Source organism: Triticum urartu, chromosome 2A (genome assembly GCF_056163025.1).
Source record: "Triticum urartu cultivar PI428250 chromosome 2A, HENAU_Tu73, whole genome shotgun sequence".
NCBI classification, from domain to species: domain Eukaryota; kingdom Viridiplantae; phylum Streptophyta; class Magnoliopsida; order Poales; family Poaceae; genus Triticum; species Triticum urartu.
In genome coordinates, this window is record NC_141874.1 from 48,526,435 (window position 1) to 48,546,730 (window position 20,296).

General features: G+C 47.6%; 3 protein-coding genes and 1 non-coding gene across 7 annotated transcripts; 3 read left to right on the forward strand and 1 right to left on the reverse strand.

The window, feature by feature from the left end:
- The first annotated feature begins 4,696 nt into the window (after nt 1-4,696).
- On the forward strand, nt 4,697-7,553 carry LOC125540882 (uncharacterized). Of its 2 annotated transcripts, XM_087539545.1 has the most exons (5): nt 4,697-4,972; nt 5,836-5,926; nt 6,009-6,276; nt 6,731-6,890; nt 6,994-7,553. In XM_087539545.1, the coding sequence occupies exons 2-5, from the start codon at nt 5,843-5,845 to the stop codon at nt 7,130-7,132; spliced, it is 651 nt and encodes a 216-aa protein (XP_087395671.1). In that variant the 5' UTR covers nt 4,697-4,972; nt 5,836-5,842; the 3' UTR covers nt 7,133-7,553. The 2 variants fall into 2 exon arrangements, with proteins under 2 accessions (XP_087395671.1, XP_048560373.1); XM_048704416.2 differs by lacking the exon at nt 6,731-6,890.
- A 3,184-nt stretch (nt 7,554-10,737) lies between these two features.
- LOC125535449 (uncharacterized) lies at nt 10,738-16,077 on the forward strand. 2 transcript variants are annotated; one of them, XM_048698498.2, is made up of 5 exons: nt 10,738-10,984; nt 12,170-12,225; nt 12,645-14,675; nt 14,813-14,999; nt 15,085-16,077. In XM_048698498.2, the coding sequence occupies exons 1-5, from the start codon at nt 10,882-10,884 to the stop codon at nt 15,744-15,746; spliced, it is 3,039 nt and encodes a 1,012-aa protein (XP_048554455.1). In that variant the 5' UTR covers nt 10,738-10,881; the 3' UTR covers nt 15,747-16,077. The 2 variants fall into 2 exon arrangements, with proteins under 2 accessions (XP_048554455.1, XP_087399144.1); XM_087543018.1 differs by lacking the exon at nt 10,738-10,984 and adding an exon at nt 11,960-12,045.
- A 148-nt stretch (nt 16,078-16,225) lies between these two features.
- TRNAR-UCG (transfer RNA arginine (anticodon UCG)) lies at nt 16,226-16,299 on the forward strand. The gene has a single exon. It is a non-coding gene; the product is annotated as a tRNA-Arg (tRNA).
- Nucleotides 16,300-17,265: 966 nt separating this feature from the next.
- Nucleotides 17,266-19,251, reverse strand: LOC125535448 (putative pectate lyase 4). Of its 2 annotated transcripts, none has more exons than XM_087543019.1 (5): nt 18,805-19,251; nt 18,380-18,731; nt 17,988-18,198; nt 17,834-17,886; nt 17,266-17,707 (listed from the first exon to the last, which is right to left on the reverse strand). In XM_087543019.1, exons 1-5 carry the CDS (start codon nt 19,115-19,117, stop codon nt 17,392-17,394), a joined length of 1,245 nt encoding a protein of 414 aa, XP_087399145.1. In that variant the 5' UTR covers nt 19,118-19,251; the 3' UTR covers nt 17,266-17,391. The 2 variants fall into 2 exon arrangements, with proteins under 2 accessions (XP_087399145.1, XP_048554454.2); XM_048698497.2 differs by having other exon boundaries at nt 17,818-17,886; nt 18,805-19,245.
- Between the last annotated feature and the right edge of the window lie 1,045 nt (nt 19,252-20,296).

Consider the following 20,296-nt stretch of genomic DNA (forward strand, 5'->3'; position numbering starts at 1 on the left):
TACAAAATTCTCCCCCTCTCTTGTGGAGATCTATTCGATGTAATCTTCTTTTTGCGGTGTGTTTGTTGAGACCGATGAATTGTGGGTTTATGATCAAGTCTATCTATGAATAATATTTGAATCTTCTCTGAATTCTTTTATGTATGATTGGTTATCTTTGCAAGTCTCTTCGAATTATCCGTTTGGTTTGGCCAACTATATTGGTAGTTCTTGCCATGGGAGAAGTGCTTAGCTTTGGGTTCGATCTTGCGGTGTCCTTTCCCAATGACAGAAGGGGCAGCAAGGCACGTATTGCACCGTTGCCATCGAGGATAACAAGATGGGGTTTATTTCATATTGCATGAATTTATCTCTCTACATCATGTCATCTTGCTTAAGGCGTTACTCTATTTTTAACTTAATACTCTAGATGCATGCTGGATAGCGGTCGATGAGTGGAGTAATAGTAGTAGATGCAGAATCGTTTCGGTCTACTTGTCATGGACGTGATGCCTATATACATGATCATGCCTAGATATTCTCATAACTATGCTCAATTCTGTCAATTGCTCAACTATAATTTGTTCACCCACCGTAGAATACTTATGCTTTTGAGAGAAGCCACTAGTGAAACCTATGGCCCCCGAGTCTATTCTCATCATATCAATCTCTATCACTTTAATCTTGTTTTGCTTTTTTACTTTGCCTTTACTTTTTTACTTTGCATCTCTATACCAAAAATATTATATCTATCAGATCTCACTCTCGTAAGTGACCGTGAAGGGATTGACAACCCCTAATCGTGTTGGTTGCGAGTAGCTATCGTTTTGTGCAGGTACGAGGGACTTGAGCGTGGCCTCCTACTGGATTGATACCTTGGTTCTCAAAAACTGAGGGAAATACTTACGCTACTCTGTTGCATCATCCCTTCCTCTTCGGGGAAAACCAACGCAAGCTCAAGACGTAGCAAGGGTCTATTATGTATGCCATGTTGTGTACCAGACCTGATGTTAACCTTGCCGTAAGTTTGGTAGGAAGGTACCAAAGTAATCCCGACATGGAACACTGGACAGCGGTCAAGAATATCCTGAAGTACCTGAAAAGGACGAAGGACATGTTTCTCGTTTATGGAGGTGACGAAGAGCTCGTCGTAAAGGGTTACGTCAATGCTAGCTTCGACACAGATCTGGATGACTCCAAGTCACAAACCGGATATGTGTATATTTTGAATGGTGGGGCAGTCAACTGGTGCAGTTGCAAGCAAAGCATCGTGGCGGGATCTACATGTGAAGCGGAATAAATGGAAGCCTCGAAGGCATCACATGAAGCAATCTGGATGAAGGAGTTCATTACCGACCTAGGAGTTATTCCCAATGCGTCGGGCCCGATGACTCTCTTCTGTGACAACACTGGAGCTATTGCCCTTGCCAAGGAACCCAGGTTTCACAAGAAGACTAGGCATATCAAGCGTCGCTTCAACTCCATTCGTGAAAATGTTCAAAATGGAGACATAGATATTTGTAAAGTGCATACGGACCTGAATGTCACAGATCCGTTGACTAAACCTCTTCCACGAGCAAAACATGATCAACACCAGTACTCTATGGGTGTTCGATTCATCACAATGTAACTAGATTATTGACTCTAGTGCAAGTGGGATACTATTGGAAATATGCCCTGAAGGCAATAATAAAATGGTTATTATTATATTTCCTTGTTCATGATAATTGTCTATTGTTCATGCTATAATTGTGTTATCCGGAAATCGTAATACATGTGTGAATACATAGACCACAACATGTCCCTAGTGAGCCTCTAGTTGACTAGCTCGTTGATCAATAGATGGTTATGGTTTTTTGACCATGGACATTGGATGTCGTTGATAACGGGATCACATCATTAGGAGAATGATGTGATGGACAAGACCCAATGCTAAGCATAGCACAAGATCGTATAGTTCGTTTGCTGAAGCTTTTCTAATGTCAAGTATCATTTCCTTAGACCATGAGATTGTGCAACTCCCAGATACCGTAGGAATGCTTTGGGTGTGCCAAACGTCAAAACGTAACTGGGTGGCTATAAAGCCACATTACGGGTATCTCCGAAAGTGTCTGTTGAGTTGGCACGAATCGAGACTAGGATTTGTCACTCCGTGTGACGGAGAGGTATCTCTGGGCCCACTCGGTAAGACATCATCATAATGAGCTCAATGTGACCAAGGAGTTGATCACGGGATGATGTGTTACGGAACGAGTAAAGAGACTTGCCAGTAACGATATTGAACAAGGTATAGGGATACCGACGATCGAATCTCGGGCAAGTGTCATACCGGTAGACAAAGGGAATTGTGTACGGGATTGATTGAATCCCCGACATCGTGGTTCATCCGATGAGATCATCATGGAACATGTGGGAACCAACATGGGTATCCAGATCCCGCTGTTGGTTATTGGCCGGAGAGATGTCTCGGTCATGTCTGCATGATTCCCGAACCCGTAGGGTCTACACACTTAAGGTTCGGTGACGCTAGAGTTGTTATGGGAAATAGTATGCAGTTACCAAATGTTGTTCGTAGTCCTGGATGAGATCCCGGACGTCACGAGAAGTTACGGAATGGTCCGGAGGTGAAGATTTATATATGGGAAGTCATCATACAGTCACCGGAAGTGTTCGGGGGTTTATCGGTATTGTACCGGGACCACCGAAGGGGTTCCGGGGGTCCACTGGGAGGGTCCACCTGCCCAGGAGGGCCCTATGGGTTGTATGTGGAAGGAAACCAGCCCCTAAGTGGGCTATGCGCCATTCCCCCCTAGGGCCCATGCGCCTAGGGTTGGGGAGGACCCTAAAGGGGGCGCCCCCCTTGGCTTGGGGGGCAAGCCCCCTCCCCTTGGCCGCCGCCCCCCTCTAGATCTCATCTAGAGGGGCCGGCCCCCTTCCCCTTCGCCCTATAAATAGAGGGGTGGAGGGAGGGCAGCAGCACCACATCCAAGGCGCAGCCCTCCCTCTCCCAACACCTCCTCCTCCTCCTCCGTTGAGCTTGGTGAAGCCCTGCCGGAGAACTGCGAGCTCGACCACCACGCCGTCGTGCTGCCGGAGTTCTTCCCCAACTTATGCTTCCCTCTTGCTGGATCAAGAAGGAGGAGACGTCCCTGGGCTGTACGTGTGTTGAACGCGGAGGCGCCATTGTTCGGCGCTTAGATCGGAATCAACCGCGATCTGAATCACTGCGAGTACGACTCCTTCATCCGCGTTCTTGTAACGCTTCCGTTTTGCGATCTTCAAGGGTATGAAGATACACTCCCTTCTCTCTCGTTGCTAGTCTCTCCATAGGTTGATCTTGGTGATGCGTAGAATTTTTTTAATTTCTGCAACGATCCCCAACAAAATAACAGTAGGAAAACATGACGCAAAATAGACGTATCAGAAGCCCGCGCGGCATACAGCTGGGCCACGGGCTCCAGGTGGGGGAGGCTCAGCCTTCGGCGTTGCCTCCATCGCGGCGCTCCCCGATGGTCCTCTGCTCCGTCTCACGCTCCTTTGCCGCTAGTCCGTGTTGCGCCTCCTTGACTGACGTTTTTTCGGCCGTCAGCTCGGCGCGGCGGCACTGGTGAGTCTCCCTTGCTCAGAGCATCAGGATGGGGTGACAGCCCCCCATCCTGCTCCTAGTGGTGTGTGTGGTGTGGCCTGGAGCCTGGGTGGCCGCGGCTTGGCATCGGCGTGCTGGTGCTTGGGTGCCAGATCTGGCCCGCTGGCTTCTATTGTTGGAGAGGAAGGTGTGGCTCTGACATGGCGGTGGCGTCACCATCACGTTGCAGGTGTTTGAGCCAGCGGGTTTGCAAGTCGAAGACGCTATTATCGGATTTCGAGGGGTGCGGAGTTTGGGTTGCTCCGGGCGAAAGCCTGATGACGTTGCATTTGTGGACATTGCTTACCCCCTTGGAGGTCGTCGTGGAGCTCTCCTCTCTCCTCAATCTTGGATCTCATCTTCAGGTGAAGACCTTGGCCCTGCTGTGCAGGGTTGGACGACAGCGTCGATCACGCCGCTTCCCCTCCTGTGGGTGTCATCTTGAAGATGGTGATTCCTAGCGTGCTTTCCTAGGGCAGGACATACACAATATCATGATTGGCGGCGGTTCATTCACGATGTGGAGGGTCAGGGTGATGACCTGTTTGACTACGATATTGGTGGTGCGCATTGTAGAGTCGCGGTAGGGCTTCGATAGTCGACTCTTCCCGGCGTGTCCGACTAGTTCCTCTTGGTCTCGTTGTGGCGTGGCGGAGTCGGAGCTACCTCAGAAGAGCCTAGGCGGCAACGATGACGGATGCTCGGTGGTTTCCGAGGATGTCTTCGTCGGCGCGAGCCCTGTATATTTCTTCTGCAATTGGTCGTCCTCGAAGTCGGAGTTGTCTCGTTGATGTCCTGATGGCCAACTGTTTGGCATAGGTTGATGCGGACTTTGTGCAGGTTGTTGCATTTGTGCCTCGCTGATGGGGATTTGCGGTGAAGTCGGAGGAGTGATGACGTTGACGCCTGTAGTCTGCCCCGACGGTGCTTCTCTCACGGCGGCATGTGTGGGTCTTGTGTGGATAGCCAGGTTAAGCCTGTGTTGTCGTGGGATGTAGTGGGTTTTTTTTTTCGATTTTCTACAATTAACCGGGCAATTCTTCTCTTCTTTATTAACGAAACGAGGCAAAGTCGAATGAAAAAACAGAACGCTTCCACCCGACTCGCCGCGCTAGGATTGTCTCGACCCACTCCCGCCGTCGCCGCCGCCGCGGGCAGTTCCTCCGCCCCCCTCCTCCCTCCATGGGAAGCACCGGCTAGCCGCCTTCCCTTCCCCCGCCAGCTGCTCCGCCTGCGCCTGCCCCCGCTCTGCTCCGCCGCCTGCTCCTCCCTACCCCCTGACGCCGCATTCGACCGTCCCCCACGCCCCGACGCCCCAGTCCCCTGCGCCGTCAGGTGGACGCGGTCGCCAACGCCAACTGGTTCCAGGTTGACGTTGAGCCGAGCGCTGTGTTCCTCTCCATCCTCTACGTGTTACAGTTCAATTCGTTGTCAAAGTTGCATCATGCCCCACACATAGTCCGCATGTATAATTTGTTAATTTGGTTATATTGGCACGTATCCTGATGAACATAGATCCAGCCCGACCCTTTGTGCATATAGTGAGAGATGAGAAGGCTGTCCTATTTTTTCTTTGACCTGACTAGTATTGTTCAGTAACAAAGATATATTTTTTAGTATGTTGTGCTTGTACCCGTGTTGTTGTATGTACATGATTATCCAATTTTCTAGTGCCATTTTGCTAGTATGCTGTAGAGACTAGTTCACTTTTCTTTCTTATGTAAATGCCTTTTGCTCTACTCTATTCTGAGCCACATATATGCCTAAACTTCGTTATGGCTCATTGCAACATTGATGATTGCTTCAACTTCTTTATGATCCATTGTTAACATTGATAATTGTATTCCCTTTTTTTTATAATTGTATCTAATTCTCTTAGATATTTAATGATTTCATTTATCAACCAGCTTTGCAAGATTTCCTTGGTAAGATATACTAATTCACCCTGCAGTCAGTGGATTGATAGTATGAACTGACACTAAACGTTTAAATAGGAGAATATGAACTGCAGTCTGGGTAATTAGAGCTATTTATGAGAGACATAGTCTCCTATTTTTGTGTGTTTAGTGTTTGCATTTTGTTGCTTCTGTCAAATAACTTGGATCACCCTTGAAATCAAAACCCTCGAAGATTTTGTGGGTATCTTGTTATTGTATGGTACATGTATTTTTATAAGTATTTTTATAAGTATTTGTGTATAATAATGAAAAACAATTGACATTGTTTTGCAGTTTTAACATGGATCCCAACATGAAGCAGCTTCAAGGGACTCTGATTGACATAGAAACAGACGCGGAGCAACTTCTTCTGGCAAGGCATCAGGTCTGCCGGTGCTACTGGCTTTTGCTATTCATGCTAGAAGTCTCAGTATTGATTTGTTTTGATCTGCTCTGTGTATGATCAGCTAGTGGAGAACGATAGGATGAGGAATGCTAACAGGGAGGCCCTAACGGCCCTCCGGAAAAAAGCCAAGACAACTAAAACCAGTGTCCCATCTCCATTTGAGATCGTAATGAAAGAGATGGAAGGAACTTCCGCCAAACAGCTAGTGAAGGAGATATGCTCAACTTGCGGGAATCACGACCCCAAAGAACATACCTGGCTAATGTTTCCAGGCTCAGATATTTTGGCTCGTGTTCCATTTCATGTAGCGCACACTGTTCTGGATAAAGGTATTTACCTTCTTGGATCTTGATCCATGCAATCTGATTTATTTCAATTTACTACTGAAGTAGATTTGATATAGGTTTGCACCAACAACTCTGCCATCGATTTCAATATTCAGGTGGATCATGCTTTCAAAATTTATTCCCATGTGTTGTTAATCCACTATGAGGTTTAAATTAGCTATTGTATTTTGTTGTATTCACCAAAAGTCATTGTTGAGCTCAAGGATGTGGGCTTTCGATACCATCGGCACGTGAAGTAGTGATTGGAGTCGCTGTCTGCTCTGTTCTAAGCTTGCATTTTATCTGCAACCTCTTCTGAACGCAAACTGTTAACATGGTATTTTGCAAAAGCTTATTTAGCCAAATGCGTGAATTATCTTCAAAAATTATGTCTCTGATGTTCATGGTCTTGATTGTCACTGTTTTTGCTAAACTTTTGGGGATTTTTGTTTTCAAGAATATCTTGTTGTAGGACCGTTTCCACTTCAACGTTCAAAATTGGATCTCTTTCTGTTTGAACCCTCCATCAACTATATATATGCTTGTGTGCCCGAATGGAAGCACACCCGACGACGCACGAGCTGGTTCAAGCTCGTGGCGTGGCGGAGCCATGTGCGGTATGCACATTTAGCAACACCAAAATTGTGGAATCACAACTATATATATGCTTGTCTAGCTTGTTGAGATTGTGCTGATGATTGTGATATCCAAACAATGCAGATCAAGAGCATCTAGACTACGAGACCAAGAAGCTGCAAAGCTTTGTCAAGGAGAAATCGTCTGCGATCTCCGAGAAAGGCGCCCTCGCGGACAAGATCAGCCCGGGCATCGTGAGATCCCTCGTCAGCCTTGCAGATAAACCTAAGTAGTAGGCGCATGGCGCAAGAGGTGAATGAATCATGTCTGCCGTTCCCAGTCCTAGACAACTCGAATGTCTCCTGAGATGAAGCTCCCGCCGGGTTCACCAACCGTGTTTATTAACAGTCCCAATGCTTTTTTACCCGTGTCCCGGTTTGGTTTTGCCTTGCTGTGAGATTTGGTTGCTGCTACGAATGAGAGAAGTGTAGTCGATCGGCATTTAACCCTTGTTATCTATCATCACTAGGTGTGGTGTGTTGGCAAACCTGAGTCCTGAGCCTGAACCTGTTCCTGCACCCTGTTATCTTCATCCACATGAAGTTGTAACAGTATGTATGCCGGGAAAGGTTTTTTTTTTCTCTAAAATTGTGTACCCTTCTTAAGTGAGGACATGCTTATACGGTGGGCGGGAAAGGTCTTTTTTTCTCTTCGATGACATGTTTATCTGTGGGCTGTGGTGAATCTGAAATTCAAACGACGGTTTCCATGCGCAGGTAGGTATAGATATGAAGGACAAGTTGAGAAAGATGGGGAGGCACTAAGGATGAATGTGCCTGGACATGGAGAGCCATGCGGTTGGCAGATATTGCCCTTTGCACCTGTAGGAGGCATATGCATGCACTGTATATAGAGCGGCAATGAGGTTGGCAACCTTCAATGGTGCGAAGGGCATGAGATATCTTGGCCTTTTGGTGTGAGGGTGAGGGGGAGGAGCCCAGCACAGCACTTTTTGCTGTATCTCTGGTAGCCAAGCCATGATCCGCTGTTTTCTGTAAGTAACTAACTGATGAAGTTTGCGATGATGATGATGATGATGATGCCTGGCTGTAGCTTCTTGAGAGCCTGTGCCATTCTTCTTCTTCTTCTGTCTGCATCATGCATCTGGTGCATACTGTGAGTAGCATCTTTTCTTTGTCGTTAAATGCGACTGATGCCAAGTCGTCGTCTTCTTTTGTTTTTCTGGGAGGATGGGAATTACGAGGCAGACGTCTGCATCTGGCGGGTGGGCCTCGCCGGTGTCGGTGCGGCGGATTAGCTGATCAGATCCAACCCACCTCTCTGACTTAACGCAAATGCATTTCCTTAATTAAGTCCTTAAGGCTAAGCATGAGAAAGGGACGGCGATGGCCGCCATGCATCACATGACGACAGAGAGAGAGAGCCGAGGGCGCATGTGATCCCATACGTTGACGTCTCCGTTCGCTTGCTCGCCCGCTGATGTTAGTTAGCTGTACCAAACCCCAACGGTCCAGATCGTCCGTGCAGCGCAGCCGAGCATTAACGTACGTGCACGCCGCGGAAACAAAAACCAAAACCAAAAACCAAAAACCAAAGCAATCAATGAATCTGGATGCAAACAAACATTGGATCTTTCTTTGAACTTTTTCATGGGGCCACGTTTGCAGCAATGAATATGCTGTACGGCCTTTCGCGGCTCGTCTCATGATGCTGCCGTGGCTCTTTTGCCTCTTCTTTCTACGTGGAGTATACAAGTGGGTGGATCATTGCCGGTTATGGGTGGCGATGATGGGGGAACAAAGCGGAATATGGGTCATTTTGGAAGAGAGCATTGCAAAGAACACTGGGTAGCACTGGCGGAGCTACGGTTAAAAATGTTGGGCGGGCCAAACGGATTAGGCTATAGGGGATCCCGAATTTTAGTTCAAATTTACCTTCACTCCTTTGTATATTGGTCTAGAGCTAGGCAGTCCATGGCATTGTTTTGTTTGTGTGTAGCTCCGCCATTGCCGGGTAGAGCAGCGTGTGGCGCCTCTCTTTTGATTCAAGGATTTCAATTATGGGAGCCCTTTGGATCATAGGACTTGGGTGATAAGATTACTATGGAATACGTTCATTTTCCCCTAATTCAATAGGAATCTTATGAAATCTCTTGACACTATCTTTTTCCTCCTTAAGAAGTCCAATGCACCTGCACTCCGTCACTCTCTCTCTCTCTCTACTCTCCCACATCAATCCTCTGAAATTCCCATGTTTTCTCCTGGAATCTCTTAACACTACGATGAATTCTTATGGAATCTTATGAAATCTCTTAACACTTTTTGTTCCTTTAGAATTTTCTGGGTTTTGATATATTATAGGAACTCATAGTACATGACATCTTAATCCTATGTTTTTTTTTCCATTCCTATGTTTTCTACAACCCATAGGAGTGGGGATTCTACTAGGGGGGCTTCTATAGGCTGCCCTCTAAAAATCCCATTTCAGCTAAATATACCACTTGACAATTATATTGAGGTGCTTTACATGCCACAATTACAATGTACTCCCTCCGTATCAAAATATAACACGTTTTTTGACACTATCTGAGGGAGTACATGCTAATTAGGCTTAGAAACTTGATGTTTTGGGCCTATCCTTCATTGTCATGCTAGATCCGTCACTGGGTTTGGGGGAGACTAAAATAGAATTTGCCTTTTAGGTGAAATCGAAGGATCAAACTAAACTACCAAAGATTCTTATTTGCACAATCCAAAAAATTCTGAAATAATTTGACAATATACCTAGGGTGTATGTCTATGGTTCCAAAAGAAATCAGCTAAAACTCGACCTACATTTTAGAGATTCAAAAGAGACAAATTCGACGGAGAACAATGTCGTCTTTGGGTGAATAGTATTTGACACTATTCATATGCGATTCTGTCTTCTTTGGTTCTCTAAGTGTAGACTGAATTAGGAGCCGAAACTTGTTGGGGTTGCACATCATACATGGATGGTGTGTGGATGTCCGCAAATATTTTGCCTTTTTTTTCAGAAAGACCTCATTGATCTCTCACCAAAAGCCAAACCCTATACTAGTTGCCAGAGAGCGAGGAAAACTCGCGAGAGAGGTCGGAGAGTAAGTGAGGACTTGGGGAGGCTAAATTTCGTGTTTTGACCATTTTCTGATATCTATTCGAGATCTGACCCTAGTTTGAAAAAAAATCGAGATCTGACCCTTTTGCTACCGCCAGGGTCCATGGCGGTAGGGTGTAACAGCCTACTGCCAGGGACCTTGGCGGTAGGAAACATCCCTACCGCCAAATAGAATGGCGGTAGCATGTACAACCCTACCTCCAAGGTGCTCGGCGGTAGGCACGAGCACACACTGTGTTCAATACTTAGCAATTGCGATAGGCATGCAACCCTACCGCCAGGGACCTTGGCGGTAGGCAGTTATACCCTACCACCATGGACCCTGACGGTAGCAAAAGGGTCAGATCTCGAAAAAAAATTCAAACTAGGGTCAGATCTTGAATAGGTATCAAAAAAGGGTCAAAACACGAAATTTAGCCACTTGGGGAGTCCTGAGGACTTGGGAGTAATGAAACCATGATCTTGCTTGCCCCACCTATTTTTGCCTACTTTTGTGCCTAATTTTTGAACAGCATATTATATATATAGAAATAAACACATGAGAACATAGTTCATCAACCGCAAATTGAGGCTGACCCTACACGTTCTACCCCTCTGGTGCCATGTGCAGTTTACTCCCATTTATTTACAAGGCTCCTGGAGGACCAACTGGCGATGGAAGACAAAGCACGAGGGCTTGACTGACAAAAGCGCAGTCCCCCCCCTACCTCTTCCCTACAGGCCAGGGCCACGGGCTCAACAGAGAAAGAGAGTGAGAGAGACGAGGAGCAGAGTTTCCTCGCTCAGCCTCCTGCCCGTGCTCACTCACTGCTCACCTCCCCCGTCTTGTCCAAAAGATCCCCGGCCCATCCCCCCTACCCTGCCCCGCCCGCCGAGATGGGGGGACTCCGCCGCGGCGGAGGCACGGACGGCCTCCACTCCCACCGCCGCCGCCGCCACCACAGCCCCAGCCACAATGCCCCGCCCCATCTCGCCGCCGGTACGCCTCCCCCCTGCACCCTTCTTCTCCCTCCTCTGCTCATTTTCGCCTCATTTTATCTCCGAATCCCTATCTTGGATTCGCTCATGGGCGCTCCAATGCCGAGCCGGTCCCTTCCAGAGATTTCATTTTTCCTTTCCTTTGCCTTGCCCGCTTTTGGAGCGGCAGCTTGGGGTTCTTGTGACCGGCCATCGGCATTAGCTCCTGGCCTAACAAGTTTCGCTTTTCCTCTTCCCGTTTTGCTCCTTACCCCATCCTCTCTTCCAAGCAATGCGTTCCCCATGAGCACAGAGAGTTCTGGTTCCAGGGCCTTCATCCATCCGTGAGGGGACAAGAGAAAGAAAGACAGACAGATTCGTGCCCTTGTCTTTTCGGAGGCACCATCGAATCACTTCTCCTGTAGTCAAATTGTCCTGCCCACGACATCTTCGCGCGAATTCATGGCGATGTGCTTTGGATTCTTTTCCTGGTCGCCGCTCGCCAGTTAGTAAATTATTCCCAGTCCCGCCAGATCACGCGAAACAGGCCGTATTTCCCGGAACATGGCGCCATTCTCAAGGTCAGAAACTGTGCCAAGAAATGTATACTATCCTAGTGATGCGCCCACATGTTCACGGAGCACCATGAAGCTTCGTTGACAATAGGGATTCCATACTCTAATCAGCAATAAACAAACAAATATGTCGGCTTAAACAAACTTGGGTTGTTTAACATCTGACAGGTACATTTTACTGTACTCACTAGCTGGGGGGGCTAAGCAGTGTTGGGAGTAGTAAATCTGTACTAAAAATAAGCTCTGTCTGGCCATTGTGTCGGATCCAAGTTAACAGTACTGCTCGTATACGGTATATGTACCTACGCACTATCCGTTGGATGGTTGGTCGTACATAGCTTAGCTTGTAGGAGTATTTATGTATATCTTGCATCGTTGCTGATTCCGGATCTATCACTGTCCTGCGCCCACCCACCATTCATCAGCTCTGGAAGTATACTGGCACAGAGTGGCTTCAGAGACATCTGCCATTCTTACCACAATCCTAGCTTGGCAACTACACATATTGGTAATAACATATCGGTTCTCCCTATCCGTCTGCGTTACCTCTGATCGCGATGTGCCTTGTTACTTTTGCCACCCTGAACTGTCCCTGTGGAGTTTATTCATCGCTGTCTTTATCTTTGATTCAGGAGTTGGATCCTCGAGCAAACAAGGAGGCGAACCTGGGATGCATTCCAATTCCTTGGTGAGTGGTGTGGTTTTATCTTTTAAAAGTTTCTAGTTTTTACCATGATGTAGGTAAAGCAAAAAATATAAGCTAAGCCTATGAAAACCATATAGCAAGTTAGCAGTTGACTTAACTGAGGCAACCTCTTGCACAGCTTAAAGTAAAAGCGGAATTAGTTAGTAGTACTTTGTTCTGTAGTAATTAGTTTGAGCATGTAAAAAAGGGTTAAGCATGTCAAATGATCTATTGTTTTCAAGCTTCTGTCTGCACGACATTTTATCAGAGAACCAAATAGCCAAGTTTTTCACGGTTCAATTCTCTGTTCTCTTTTGCTACTAAAGCTATATCTTCATTTCTTACTACGCAGTTCAGTGTGTGATATCATTTCAAGAGCAAACCAACAATCTCCGATCTAATGTTTTTTTTCCTTTTCTCAGTTTGATGGGAGCAGGCTTTGTACACCCAAAAGAGCCGGTCGCACCCCAATGAAAATGCTAATAGACGACGACGTCTATAGAGATGTCACTGCTAGGCACACATCGCCTGGTGTTGTGGGAAGGCTTATGGGCCTTGACATAATGCCTTCACTTGGAGTTCATAGCAAAGATACATGTAATGGGGACCGTTCACAGGGCAGGTCGCCAGGGAGTTACAGTGATATATCAGGGCATTGTAGTGACAAATATGCTTTCTCGGGAGATGTTCCGCGTAGGGCAAGCACTGATGAGATTCCAGAATTCAAAGATGTTTTTGAGGTAATGGAGACCACCAGAACCAAGAACCGAAACCGTAACACTTGTCCTGGACATGACAGGGTTAACTGTGCTGACCTTAATTTTGTAAGGCAGAAGTTTATGGATGCAAAACGCCTTTCCACTGATGAATCTTTTCAGAGATCGAAAGAGTTCAATGGTGCGCTAGAGGCATTGGTGTCAAATAAAGATGCTCTCATGGAAATTCTTCAAGAATCCAATAATGTTGCCGCGAGTGATCTGTCCGGTCTCGGTTGTCCTCCATCCTCTGGCGTAAACCGGATCACGCTGTTGAAACCATCCAGAAGAAGTAAGTTTATTGATGCAGATATTGTGTATCCACCAGAAGATGACACTGAACGGTGCTTCCACTCACCAAAAGAAGCAAAGCATTCTCCAAGGAAGCCTCATAGTAACTTTTCTAGTGAAGCTCCCAAAGAAGAAACTGGCTCTTTGAGACAAAAATTGTCTAGGTCAAGCTACAGGGAGAACATCGATAAGCGCATTTCTCCCACTCGGATTGTTGTCTTGAAACCATGGCTCGATAAAAATCTGAACATGGAAGGAGCATTTCCAATAACCAATGACATGTTCTGCTCCAGTTACAGAAGGACCCAAGCATGCCTAGATGATGGCATTCAAAGGCAGAATGCAGAAGAATCCATGCCTCAGATCTCCACAGCACACTCCGATGCACGACGCCAAAGAGCAAAGGGGTCCAGAGAAATTGCTCGGGAGGTTTCAGCACAGATGAAGACAGCTGCTGTCAGGGGAGGTACAAATGGAAAACAGAAACTCAGTCCAGATATTGGGACGTCGAACCGGGATGAGCAGGTGTCTTTGTTGACATCCATGGCTAAGCTAAAAAGTTCGGCAGCATTGCAAAGACCTTCTGGTCCACATGATGCCCCGGATGGTTCTTGCGCAGGGACTTCACCGACACATTCAGCTAAGAGATCCATCAGGAAGGAAGCAAGGAGACGCCTAGCAGACAGATGGAAGACGACTCAGCAACATCAACATCCATCACAAGATGGTAATGCTACATTCAGCACACTTGGGGACATGCTTGCTCTGTCTGACAAAGAGACCTCAAAGTTTACTTCAGGGGCAGCAGCTAGCCGGCAATGGCCAGAGGGCGAGTCACATAGGGATGTGATGCCAGGATCATGTGGTTATCCTCTTGGTATCAGCAGCAATGATGGCTGGAAAGATGACAGCATATGTGGCTTAACAAGGCTGGAGTCTGTTTCTACTTCATCCATCAACCGAGGGAGTCCGAAATCGAGCAGCAGAAAAGCAAGTTGCACACACGGTGAATATTCTATGGCAGAGAACATCATCGGATCAGGGCCTTATGATTCTGAGGATCTGCATCAGGACAGACCAAGGAGATCGTTATTCAGAAGTTCGACATATCGCTCTGATGAAAGCGATGTGCAGTCTCTGGATGAGGTGCAAAGTGTGGTGACCGAGCGCGAGATCCATGTGAATTTTGAAGAACCAACTTACACCGGTGCAGTGCCAGAGCTATCTGAAACTGGAGGAAGACTTGTGCACGGTGGAAATTCTGGCCATTTAGATAGCAGCCGTGCAGTTCCAGAATGGCAGGGGGAGGCGCAGTCTTCTGCACAGAACATGATGCTGGACCAAGAGCACGCATTCGCAGCAGATGACCATTTTATTGTCCCTAGTCCTAGATATTCAGCGTCTCAGGTATGTTCATTTTATGCGAGTCAAGTTTCTTGGAAGTATGGCTAAGCATTCTTTGCATATACTATATGGGTTTATGAGTAAACTGAAGGTTTTTGTTTGGTCTATGAATTACTAATTTATAGTTCTTCTGCACTCAGATTGAGGGGAATGGGCACGACCGATGTGATGATAACGAAGCTCCATCCGATCATCTGACAGAACTAGTATCCGTCGTGAGCTCCAACGAAGACGAACAACCTAGTCCGGTGTCCGTCCTCGGATCGTCCGTGGACGCCGAGGACTGTTGTTCAGGAGGTTTTGAGAAGATAAGCGCAGACCTTCAAGGCAAGTGCAGAAACACGCACACTGCTGCCAAACCACTTCCCTGTCACACTTTCCATATCACTCACTTGACTTCTGTCTGCTACAGGGCTCAGGATGCAACTTCGGCTGCTCAAGATGGAGGCGACGGGCGACGCAGATGACGACACCGACCTCGCCTTGTTCAGTGACGACGACGAAACCGCCGCGAGCTGCGAGCTGGTCAACGAAAGCGCGCCGACAACGTCCCGTGCTTTCCGGGACGAAGACGAGAGGGACTTCTCCTATGTGGCTGACATGCTCACGTTTCTAGCCAGCCGGAGCTCCGAGCACGACCTCCTGCTCGGCGCGCGCTATCTGTCACCGGGGTCTCCGGCGCGCGGCGACGCGTACGACGAGCTCGAGAGGAAGTACGGCGAGCTCGTCCTGTGGGCGCGGCCCGAGAGGCGGCTCCTCTTCGACCTGGCGAACGACGTGCTCGTCGAGGTGGTCGCCTGCTGGACGCAGTGCGGCGGCCAGCAGGGGCTGGCGGGGAGGTGTCGGCTGGGCATGGAGTGGGACATGGAGAGGGTCGTGGAGGAGGTGTGGGAGAGGGTGCGCCGGCAGCGGCGCGAGACGGAGGGCTTCCAGGAGGAGAAGCTGATGGGGGTGGCGTGGCTGGACTGCGAGGACGTCACTGATGAGATGGTGGAGGACATTGGGAGCATGCTGGGTGAGGATCTCCTGGAGGAGGCCATAGCTGACCTGTATCTGCTGGACCTTTTTGGTTAAGGGAGGAGGAGCTTTCATGCTGCATTTTTTGAGATAAATAATAAAAGCACCCTTTATGGAAAAAATAGGAAGGAGGTTCATTTCGTCGATTTCGCAACCGGGAAAATTTGGGATTTGTGAAAGTGGTGCTAGTGTCTTGGGTTTTGCTCGGTTTAAGAAATTGTTAGTGGAAGCAAAACTCTGTAGCTTGTTTATGCCAGCCCAGGTAGACTGGTGGCTGATGCAGATGTAATATTCCAGTTCCGTGTATCTATATTCTACATATATATAGTGACGATAATCGACGGTGATGAATGTAATTATTTATATATATGGCAGCAGCCATTTTTTTTTTCTTCTGGGTGATGTGCATTTTCGAGTATGGATTCAGTAATCAGCTGGTGGTATGTTGGTGTCATAAGCAAGGTTGCCTTGGTGAGCCGTTGCTGTCGTCAGTTTTCGCGTATATGTAGCAAGGAGGGATGTATGATGCACCGAGTGACCGCATAGCGCAGTGGATTAGCGCGTCTGACTTCGGATCAGAAGGTCGTGGGTTCGACTCCCACTGTGGTCGCAAATTTTTTGTACTGAATACTAAACTCCTCCATTAGAAATTTCCACTCAACTCCTCCACCGCAAAATCTTTTTCTCTTCGCGACTCCCACTGTGGTCGCAAATTTTTTGTACTGAATACTAAACTCCTCCATTAGAAATTTCCACTCAACTCCTCCACCGCAAAATCTTTTTCTCTTCGCGCTCTGTTATTTTGTTATTGATTTGCATTAGATATCACCACTTAATTCCTCTGCTGTGAATCCTAATTATTATTTGTTACTAGTCTTTTTTTGGGAATAAATGAGATTTTTATTGCTCAACCACGGGGACTACAATCATACCGATGTACCAACTCAATCTCATTTGGTCCAGACCGTAGCCAAACTGCCGTACGCACATGATGATGCCCTATCTGATCTAGCCTGTGCTACATTATTACATTTTTGTCAAATAGTCTTTTTTGTTACTATAGTTTGCATTGCAAATGACCACTTGCTTCCACTCACCACTGTGAATTCTCTTTTCTGCAGATTAACTTTTTCATGCTCTAATTTTTGTACCCATACTTAATTTTCCAACAGAAATCACCTCTTAGTCCCTCTACTGCAAATTCTCTCTTTTTTATTTTCACGCCCTGTTTTTTCTCTTATTGATTTGCATTAGAAATCACCACTTACTTCCTCTGTTGTGGTCACGATTATTGTTGGTACTGAATACTAAAATTTCCACTAGAAATCACCTCTTAATCTCTCTACTGCAAATTCTCTCGTTTTATTTTCACTCTGTTCTTTTGTTGTTGATTTGTATCAGAGACCACCACCTAATTCCTCTACTGTGAATTCTATTAATTCTTGTTAATAATCTGCATTAGAAATGACTGCTTGCTTCCTCTCACAACCATGAATTCTCTTTTCTGCAGAATAACTTTTTCGTGCTCTAATTTTCTCCATTTCTATTAATAATTTGCATCAGAACCAGCAGTCACTTCCTCTATCCACTGAATTCTCTCCTCTACGCGACAACTGTTCCATGCTCTCTAATCGTTGAAGATCAATCGTATCACACGCTAAGAGTTTATTACAATTCTAGCAGGGGACTACTGAACCGAAGCTCAAACAATTTTACTTGAACGAACCAATGGTCGATCAGGCTTGCAGTTCTCGGGTCTGAACCCTGAACCTGAACTTCCATGATTTACAGCGCTAGCAGTCCGGAGGCCTGGGCACAGGCTGCCACCCAGCGCAGAGCTGAATGACCTCCTTGAGCGCCGGCGACGCCGCCTCCATCGTCCACCTGTCGTAGTACTCCTCCGGCCTGAAGACGCACTCGGCGCCCGGGCCGTCGACCAGGCACGGCAACGCCCCGTGCAGGAACGCGTCGCCCTCCGACCTGATCCACCCGGCCGCCGTTTCTTCTCTGTCAGCAGCCTGCAGCAGCATTCAGCTATGTAGTCAGCTCATCTCATCTCTGTGACTAGGATGTATGCAAATGCTGAGTCTCATCTTGTCTGAAAGACTGAAACTCTGAATGCAGGTACCTTCTCTGGCATGTACTTGAAGACCGTCTTCTTATGTCCTCCTTCGTATATGTTGCACTGAGACACAATCTGCAAACGGAGACATCATTCCATTTAGATTTGATGATCTCCAAGTAAGTGTTGCCAGTTGCAAGCATTTGGAATAGCGGATGCCGGATGAAATGAGTCACCTGAGCTTCGACGCCGGCGCAGACGGCGTAGATGCCCCAGTCCCTGGTGTAGTTGTTGTACAGGTGGACCTTGCCGAAGCGCAGGCGCGGGTGCCTCTGCCGCGTGCCGTCGAAGAAGCAGTGGTGGATGGTCACCCTGATGCACCTGTCGTCGACGTGCTTTGGGTCCGCGCCGATGAGCATCGTCTTGTCATGCCTTGCAAAGTGGCATCTGTGCAAAAATGCAGTCACATACAGGCACATGTTCATCAGCACTACAATTATCAAACGAAATGAGTGAAGAACTGAAGATGCGTGATGCTGCACACAAAAATTTAGTTGGATTGCGTCATGTTTGTACACAGAAATTTAGTTGGTGAGGAGGGGCAGTAAAAAAAAGGAACTGCTAGTACCTGGAGACGGTGATGTCGGTGCTCTGGCGCGTGATGTCGATGAGCCCGTCGTCGTAGTCGGCGAGGGAGCAGCGGTCGATCCAGATGTTGGTGGAGCCGGGCTTGATCTGGATGCCGTCGACGTCGTGGCCCCGGCCGGCCTCGAACTGGAGGTTGCAGACGATGACGTGGTGGCAGTCCTTGAGCTGGAGCCCCTTGCCGGTGAGCCGGACCCGCTGCCCGCGCCCGTCGATGGTCTTGTGGGAGGAGACCCGCAGGTAGGTGTGGAGGTGGATGTCGCCGGAGACCTCGAAGACGACCCACAGCGGCTCCTTGGCCCGGCACGCCTCCCGCAGCGTCCCGTGCCCGTCGTCTGCGGATCAATCGGTCGGTTCCTGTTGACAGAGTTCCGGAGCGAGATTGAAGGCGGGTAAAAAAGGGGGGACCTTGGAGGGAGGTGACGTGGTAGAGGGCGCCGTGGAGGCCCCCGATGGCGCGGCGGCCGAAGCCCTCGGCGGCGGCGGCGAGCGCGCGGAGGGTGCGGTCCGCGTCGGCGTAGGGCGTCCGCGGCTGCGGGGGGCGGTGGGCCGCCGTCGTCACCGCCCCCGGCCCCGTCTCGGCGTCCATGCCGGGGCAGGGGAGGTAGGCTGCGCCGGCGGCGGCTGGAGTCGGAGGAGGACGCGGGGGACGGTGGTCGGGGGAGGGGAAGGAGATCCAGCAGCAGTAGAGGCGGGAGAAACAGGAGGCACGGGCGCCCATGAAATTCGGCCGTGTCGGTCGGACTGTGGAGGCGAATCCAACACTCGCTCGCTCGGCACTCAACGTCTCAAACCCAAAGTCTTCCTTTTCTATTCCCCACTTCTAGAAACAAGAAAAGTCTTATTCATCTCCTATATGAAATCCCGGACCCTAAAGACACGCATACACCCCGTACCCATATAAGCGCCTCGAGAGACTGAGTCATTGAAACAACAACATCAAAGAATCTAAAATAAATCCAGAAAACATGTGAGCAACCATGTCTCCTGCCTAGAACAGAGAATCCATCCAACAGGTTGGTTTCACCACAATGAATCTAACCGTTTAAGTTATGCTTAGTTCACATTTTTCTCCCTCTTTTGAAAGGCAATGGGATGCATCTTTCTTTGCCTTGCTTTTTTGGTTTTCTCTTTGCGGACAAGTAGTTGTTCCTTTGCCCTTCTATCTGTTCTCTTCAATGTCGGTCTCCTTCACTTCCATTGGTATTCAAAAAAAGTATTGGTTTGTCGAAAGTGTTACTCTGTTCCTGATCTCACATGGACTTGCCATAAACAGTAAAATCTAGAAAGTAATAATTCCAACAGGCATTACTGAGAGTTTACCTACGTGTAAATTTCCATCAATGATGAATGAAGTGCACTCGTGTTGGCCTGGATATAAATAAAACAAAATAAGCGCTACAAAATGCTTTTGAAAAAAAACCTTTTTTGGATTATTGGTTTTGTTTTTATTCAGAGCATGACAATTGTTTTTTCATCAGGAAAATTTGCACATGAGCACACATTGAACCATGTTTGTTCTAAAAAAACATCAGATATTATGAATTCTTTTACTTTTTTGGATTTTATTATACTATTTCCTACATATGTGCTCGGGGACCTAAATCCATTGTCTTTGGAAATAAAGACATGTCACAGGGGACCCCTCTATTATTCATCGTAGCTTTCATTCCTACAGGACCAGTGTTTGATGATCCAACTGCTTCTTCAAGCTGACCCACTGCCATTTAATGTTTGATGATTCTTTTTAGAGGAAAATAAAAGCAGACCCCGGGATATTCAATTATGTTTTCGATCTCACATGCGCCATGGCAAACAGTAATGTTTCAGAATAGCAAAAAATGATGGTTTCCACGCAAAATGTTTGAATGTTCTAACTGCATGCAGAAATTCCATTAAA

Bases quoted from the DNA above. Each gene is read 5' to 3' on its own strand.
- LOC125540882 (XM_087539545.1), top strand. From the start codon at position 5,843: ATGGATCCCAACATGAAGCAGCTTCAAGGGACTCTGATTGACATAGAA. The intron at 5,927-6,008 runs GTCTGCCGGTGC...GTGTATGATCAG, and splicing joins TTCTTCTGGCAAGGCATCAG to CTAGTGGAGAACGATAGGAT. The intron at 6,891-6,993 runs GTATGCACATTT...CAAACAATGCAG, and splicing joins GCGTGGCGGAGCCATGTGCG to ATCAAGAGCATCTAGACTAC.
- LOC125535449 (XM_048698498.2), top strand. From the start codon at position 10,882: ATGGGGGGACTCCGCCGCGGCGGAGGCACGGACGGCCTCCACTCCCAC. The intron at 10,985-12,169 runs GTACGCCTCCCC...TCTTTGATTCAG, and splicing joins CCCGCCCCATCTCGCCGCCG to GAGTTGGATCCTCGAGCAAA. The intron at 14,676-14,812 runs GTATGTTCATTT...TTCTGCACTCAG, and splicing joins CTAGATATTCAGCGTCTCAG to ATTGAGGGGAATGGGCACGA.
- LOC125535448 (XM_087543019.1), bottom strand. From the start codon at position 19,117: ATGGGCGCCCGTGCCTCCTGTTTCTCCCGCCTCTACTGCTGCTGGATC. The intron at 18,732-18,804 runs GTCCCCCCTTTT...ATTGATCCGCAG, and splicing joins CCACGTCACCTCCCTCCAAG to ACGACGGGCACGGGACGCTG. The intron at 17,887-17,987 runs GTGACTCATTTC...CTCCGTTTGCAG, and splicing joins GCGCCGGCGTCGAAGCTCAG to ATTGTGTCTCAGTGCAACAT.